Source organism: Populus alba, chromosome 3 (assembly GCF_005239225.2).
Source record: "Populus alba chromosome 3, ASM523922v2, whole genome shotgun sequence".
NCBI lineage: Eukaryota > Viridiplantae > Streptophyta > Magnoliopsida > Malpighiales > Salicaceae > Populus > Populus alba.
In genome coordinates, this window is record NC_133286.1 from 7838975 (window position 1) to 7845953 (window position 6979).

At 35.7% G+C, this 6979-nt stretch overlaps 1 protein-coding gene across 1 annotated transcript; it reads right to left on the reverse strand.

Moving 5' to 3' along the window:
- Positions 1-945: 945 nt before the first annotated feature.
- LOC118050584 (glycosyltransferase BC10) lies at positions 946-4729 on the reverse strand. Its single transcript, XM_073407978.1, is given in 3 exon segments — positions 946-1764; positions 3558-3967; positions 3970-4729. Coding segments are annotated over 3 exon segments (1152 nt in total). The 5' UTR covers positions 4073-4729; the 3' UTR covers positions 946-1125.
- Between the last annotated feature and the right edge of the window lie 2250 nt (positions 4730-6979).

Here is a 6979-nt window from a genome sequence, read left to right on the forward strand (position 1 = left end):
TTTCATAGTTTTCACTGCGTGTATAATATTTAAAAATAAAATATTTTATACCTAATCACCTATATGAATTAAAAATAAAAATTAAGCTTTTGTCCTTTTTTTTCTTAGTTTACATGGGTTATGACCCAAAAGAGAAGGACTTTTCCATTTTTATTTCAATGACTGGCATTTATTTTGGAATGCTTTTCCATTGCATTCTCAAACTTCTAAACAGGCTTGCCATTTGCTTTCCTTATATTTCACCATGACCAAGCCAGTTTCTCTTCAATTACAGGTTGTCACAGGGCAAGCTGCAGTACAAAGGTGCAAAGCAGTTACTGATTTCCTTGAGAAAGATAAACCCTATTTCTCTCCTACCATAAATGATAAAGACTTGAACGATTACTTTCGAACCATTGATGGGATCAGAGGATTTTGTCTTTTACCAAGAGATACATCTTCCGTGGAATGCTTCATCCCCCACTCTCACCCTACTTTGAAATCAATGAAGATGCACTTCCTTATGATGCTGCACTTCATGCAGCATTGGCTGCTAGGTATCTTATTCAAAACCCAACCAGAAGTTACTTTGCCAGAGGAAAATTATCGCGATGAATTCTAAGGCTCTTGGCTTTCATAATCGTAAATTAAAAAAACACCTGTATGTTTCCTTCAATTAAGTTTTAAAAAACAATTTGAAGCTACGGGCTTCACTTTCTAGTTCCATCAATAGGCCAACAATGCCAATCCAATGGTATGTGTATGGGCTTCCATTATCATTTCCCGCTACCCTTTCATTTTGTTCTTAAGACACGTCGCTGTATGTGAAATTCATACCGAGGGATTGTGCACATCATGGTGTAAAGTGGATAGGCTCCCCAAGTGGTGCGATGGAAGCACATATCAACAAAAAGAAGCCTGAAATGGTCCGTCGAATATTTATGTCACAAGAGGAATTATATCGGAGAGGCAACTGATAGACTGATACTATTAAGTCAAGGTGTTGTATGAAAACGCTTTAGGATCTAAATATCTATACATCACAAGTTCTTTGACCTTGATGTTTTAAAATGAAAATCTGTAATCTCCTCACGAGCCTAAAACACCGCTAATGGGCTCAGGTTCATCTAAATAACCATGTTTATTTTAAAACCCCAAAACTTTTGGTGACAAGTCTAATAGTGGTTCTAAAGCGCTTGGAGCAAACTTTCTTGCAAAGAGAAAGCAGACGTTGTCTGGCTGTTTGTTATACAAGCATGATTGTCCTTCAAACATCCTCTTGAAGAATTCATCTGTAATATCAGAATTCCCAAATGTAGCAGGGTGAGCACCACCCCTAGACCAGTCTGTCCAGGTAACACTTCTGTTTGCCAAGAGATGGGGAAATTGGATGCTCAGCATTGTAGGGAAGTAGTGCTCATCCACGTAACATCCCGGTTGGCAGAAGTCTTTAAACTTTGGGTAATAAGTAGAGTCCTCGATTACACTGACTGCAAGCTTTCTATCCACTTCAAACCACTGAGACCCTTTGCGCCACTGTTCAAGCGTGACCTCAGGTTGCATGTTCCAATTATAGCGTCCTCTCCCATACGGACCCGGATCATCAAATACACCCATAAAGCTGTATCGTGATTTTGATATGTATCGATAGATAATGCCAAAATTGTGGAGCGGAATGCAGGACTCAGACAAGAGGATGAACCATTCATTAGAGATATCAAGCAATGCATTTGCAAGGAGTCTCCTCTCCGCATCACACATGCTCATCATCCCCCACTCTGCCACCTGCACAGAATCAACACATGAATGATCATCATTTCAATTGTGAGAGCGCAAATATAATGATACTCACAAAATGCTTAAACAGTTTTTTTTTTTTTCCTTTTTCCTTGTAAAAGTCCACTTCATCAGCTTCCATAAAGATAATGCAGCCACTTACAAGTCACAACTGTTTGGGATTGCAACTATCACCATACTTCATACTTATGCCTAGCAAGACCAAATGAACTTGAAAATCAAGCTCGACTACATTCTCTCTCTGTAACAGCATCCAATGTGACGTCAAACAATGACAGCCTACAAGTCTTAACTTCTCTCTTCAAAAATTTGGAATGCAGGTTTCATACATATACTATTGAGATTATATTGCTATTATTAAAAATAAAAATTAAAGTAATACTTCTCAAATATAAAGTTATGGTACAGTTAGATTTCTTTAAAACAATTCCAAAAGTAAAAGCAAGTAACATGTATTAAATGCAAACTAAATTAATGCCCACTGCCCAATCATAAGTAAAACAATATACCAATTAATTTCCACCTTTGTCAAGAAAATATGAAAATTAAATATGAAACATTTTGAAGAAACTACAAACAGAGTGTGAATATGGAACACGAATACCAGAAATCAGATACATAAAAAAATCATATAATTTCCTTCTCAAAATTGTGGCTTTAAGCTAAGCCTCTGATAGGTTGCAGTCTCTCTCTCTCTGTTTTTTTTTTTTACAAAAAACCATGGATGTAAACGCTTATCTTAAAAGAAGGATAGAGTTCCTTCTGTTCAACTTTATAGGTCAGCTTCATCAAATTTTCATAATCCTTCCCTATAATATTATTTTTGGTTATGAAAATTAAAAAATTAAGAAATACTTAATATCCTAATTCCAGCTTATTAATTTTCCATCTATGCTAAGGCACAAGAAACCCCCTTCTCAACATTATGCCACTACACTACATTTTTAGAACTTCTTTTACCTTTGAAGTCACCCTCTACCCTCAAAGTCAAGATTCTTAACTATCCCCTAATGCAGTCAACAGTCTCTATTGTACATGGTTGAACCATCTAATGCAACCAACTTCAAACAGTCATTTTGAACCAAACTCATTTTGTACAGTTTCTATGCCTATTTGTGTCATAATGTGATCGTATCACATTTAATAACCTTTTCTTATTCTTCCTTTTCAGGTAATGCCAACCATCTGTTTTGCACCCCACCCCATGCATCAGGATTCACCATTCAAATATGGTGCAACAATCAGAGTATTTTCTCTAAATTGCAGAACACAAATCAAATTGCTCAAGTGGATCTGGGTGATGGTCTAACATGAAGCCCAGAACCATATGAGAAGGATAACAGTGATCTTCATTAAGCAGAAAATTACTAAAACTTCACCACAGCTGTTGATATCAACTACCAAAGACTGAAATAAAAATGGATTATGCGAGAGTTTGCAGCAAGCCTAGAAGAAGCCCAGAAAAAAAGATCCAATCTGATCATTGGCAATTCCTGACTTTAGATGGAATCACTGACTTTTAAAAAATAATGACAGGTTGCTTCTTCTCAAAGTGATTAATTATGGACAGACTCACATGCACCTCAAAAATGTAAATCCAGTAACAAAGTGAAGTTCACAAATTATGGAGACATCTAAGATTTCTCGGAGAAACAATTTAAACATTTTCAAATGATGCAACCAACACAGTAAATAGAAGCTAGCAGTCATATTGCTCCCAAATAGAACAAATACAGCAAGTCATGTATATACATACATAAAGAAGAGAAGGTTCCTAATACCTGACTTGGGATTTGTCTCTTGTAGAACACTGAAAATTGTGTCAAATCCGCAACATAAGATGGCAATGAATGAACATAAATCGAATAAAGGCTTTCGTGTCCCTTGAAAAACCTCTCCCAAAGAGGTGCCAATGGCAATGGCCCTTTTGTCAAGAACATGAAGGCAATCTTCGGTACTCTCTTGATAGGATATTGATTAATCCGAGGAACAAACGAAGCACGCCAAAACAACTCTATGTCATTCATCTTATGCATAAGGTTTGATGGAGGCCTAATCCACTTCTCTATACTATCGGACTCTTCAAAGCAAGGGAAAATGATATTAGACCTTGCTGCAGGGCCTACAGTATGGACTCCAAAAAAATCGAATCATGTTTACACTGACGATAGAAATCCCAAGACCGAGAACCAAAAACATCAAGCAAAATTGAAGGAGTCTCAAAGGCAAAGGCCTGTTTTTGATTCAATCTAACAGTAGTAACTATACCTGGGTCCTTACCCTCCTGAGTTGCCATCTTATCTTGGTTTCAATTTTTTCTGAATCCAACTCTAAACGAACTGAATCCCAAAACACTCTTAAACTACTACTATATAAACATTAAAAGTCCTAACTTACTTGACTTCAAGACCCAGAGCCCTTATAATTCATAAATAAATAAATAAAGGTCCAAACAAATAGTACAGATAGAAATAGAAAGGAAGAAATCACCACAAAAAGGGAAACAAAATCAAAACTTTACCAGATGAGAATGTTGCAAATCAATAACTTTCTCTTTAACATTCTCGGCAAACATGGAAACAACATGTAAAGCAAAGGGGAAAAAAATAACACAACAGTATGAAAGAAAGAGTGATGTTTACTGGGTTGTTACCATGTGAAGTGTGTGATCATGGATGGATGATGGGGGGTTTTACTTGTATAAGAAGAGAGTTTGAATGAATTGTGGGGAGGGGGTGGAGGGGCGGGCGGGGCATAGGACGAAGAACCAGCAAGGGCAAACTTAGGTAGTGGAATTGGGTCCCCCTTTTTGGGTAGTAGGATTATTTATGCCAGCTTTTATTGAGGATAGAATCAAAGTGAAGGTTTAACTCTCTTTTTCAAGGGAATTTCGTTTCCTCTATTGAAAGAGAGAACGAAGTGAAGGATTAGAAAAAAGCGTCTATTTCTTTGGATGGAAACACCCAAGATCTCATGTCATTTATGTTATGTTCTCGTTGGTGGAACTCGGATTTCTTGTCTCTTCCTTCTGAATTTTTCGATCTTGGACTCTCATGTTAAATTAACAGCATGTTTAAACTGAATTTCATGTGAAATTAAATTATATTTTATATATAATTTAAATTTAATTAATAATTTATTATATATTTTATACATGAAACAAAATATTAAATCATTTAATTATATTATTTAGAATACATGTTGAATTAAATTAACAATCTTGTTTACTTACCCTTAATTTCAAATTACATGGTACATCTTTTTAATGAATAATTTGACATTGTAACAAGTATTACGAAAAAATCATGAAAACAAATGCATGGATTGATCAATTTCTTCTTTTTTTTTCCTTTTCTAATTGGTGTTTTTATCTGTTAAAAGGCAAAGATGGTAAAATAACCAAGTGCTAAAATTAAAAAGAAGAAAAAGTATCATGTCATTAAATTAACACTCAATTTTCCAAAAAAATTATTTAGAATTTTTTTTTCAAAAGATTAAGAATAAAAGGACTACAATCAAAAATGAAAAAAAGAAAAGAAAAATGCAACCCTTTTTCATCCTTGAAGAGAAAAGGAGAAGAAATCATGCGTAAAGGTCAAGGAGAGGGGAAAGGAAAAAAAAAAGAAAGAAAAAAAAAGTCACTAGAGATATATCGAAGTTGCATTGCCATCATGTGCTGCCATAAAAGGAAGTTGGTCAAGATGATTCCAAAGGTATAACTAAGGCCATCATCGGAGCTTAGAGAAAATTGCATGCATCTTCCTAATGTGACAACATTCCTCACATATTAGTGCAAGTGTTGCCCTTGCCAGACACTTTTTGCCCTCATCATTCAATTTATTCCATGATTATCTAATAAATCTTCAATTCACTTGAGCCCAATCAACGAGAGAAGAATGGTAGAGAAAAGAAAGAGACAAATGGGTTAACTGAGTTAGCTCATTATAATCGTGTTCATGACTTGATGCGATCTTGACCACGACATCAAATGATGTGCCGTGAATGATTTGAAAATCGGTAACAATGATTCTAATGAAAATGGATGAAGGATGGGTCTGGTTGTGTTGTTTTTCTTTTGGTATTTAGGCTGGATTGTAGTGATTTAAGATAAATAAGATGGAGGATAGACTAGAATGATACTTTGATAAGTCGATCTGGACGCCACAAAGATCAATCTAGGATTTCGAAGCCACACTCTTTGTGATTGAAGAGTGATAAGTCAGGTAGGGTTCTTCACAAAACGAATTTGGAAGAACAACTCTTAATTCTCTGAATTAAGTTTTCAAATCTTGGCCAAAAGTGTTTATTTCATATTCTGATACATATTTATCTTTGGAACATCCCTCCAAAGTTAGGTGAATTCAACATGACAGAAGTCAAGCCTAAAAACTAGACTTTTAATAAAGCAAGTAGACAAATTTAACTAACACACGTTTTTTTGTTGACATTTCTAAAACATATGCAAACGAAATTTAAAACAGCCATAACTTTTGACACAAAAGTCCAATGCACTCATGGTTGGACAATATAGAAAGATCACGTTCTGAACTTGAATTTTACCTACATAAATCTTGTTTTCACATGCATTGGATGACTTCAAATTCGGGTTCAAATCCATCTACTGTTCTGACCGTAAATAGCATCAATTCCTTCACTTGCATTATCAATTCCAAATACAAGTAGCCCAGCATGAAAAGAACCATTAAGGGTTTTTTTCATCTCCAAGTTCCAATTGTAGGCAAATAAGCACCCTTGAACCAATTTCAAACTGATTGCTAATTTTTAACTCCGACGCAGCTTCAATCATTGCAATTTGATTCGTCAAGGCCCGTTGTAGTTGTTTCGCTCTTGCTCTTGTCATTGGACCATCTGAATCCTCTTGCATATTAGATTCAGCTTTACGAGATGGATTATAATTCCCATGATGCACATCATCAGCCCCGGGTTGAAAATGATTTGTCCTCAAATCAGAATCGTCATCATCATCCAAGTACGGAGATAAGTCTTTCACATTAAAAGTAGCTGATACGTTGTAATCACCAGGAAGATCTACCTTATACGCATTGTCATTCACCTTCTCTATAATACGAAATGGACCGTCAGCTCTTGGCATCAACTTGGACTTACGTTTGCTTGGAAATCTGCCCTTGCTAATATGAATCCAAACAAGATCTCCAGGTTCAAACCTAACCATCTTTCGCCC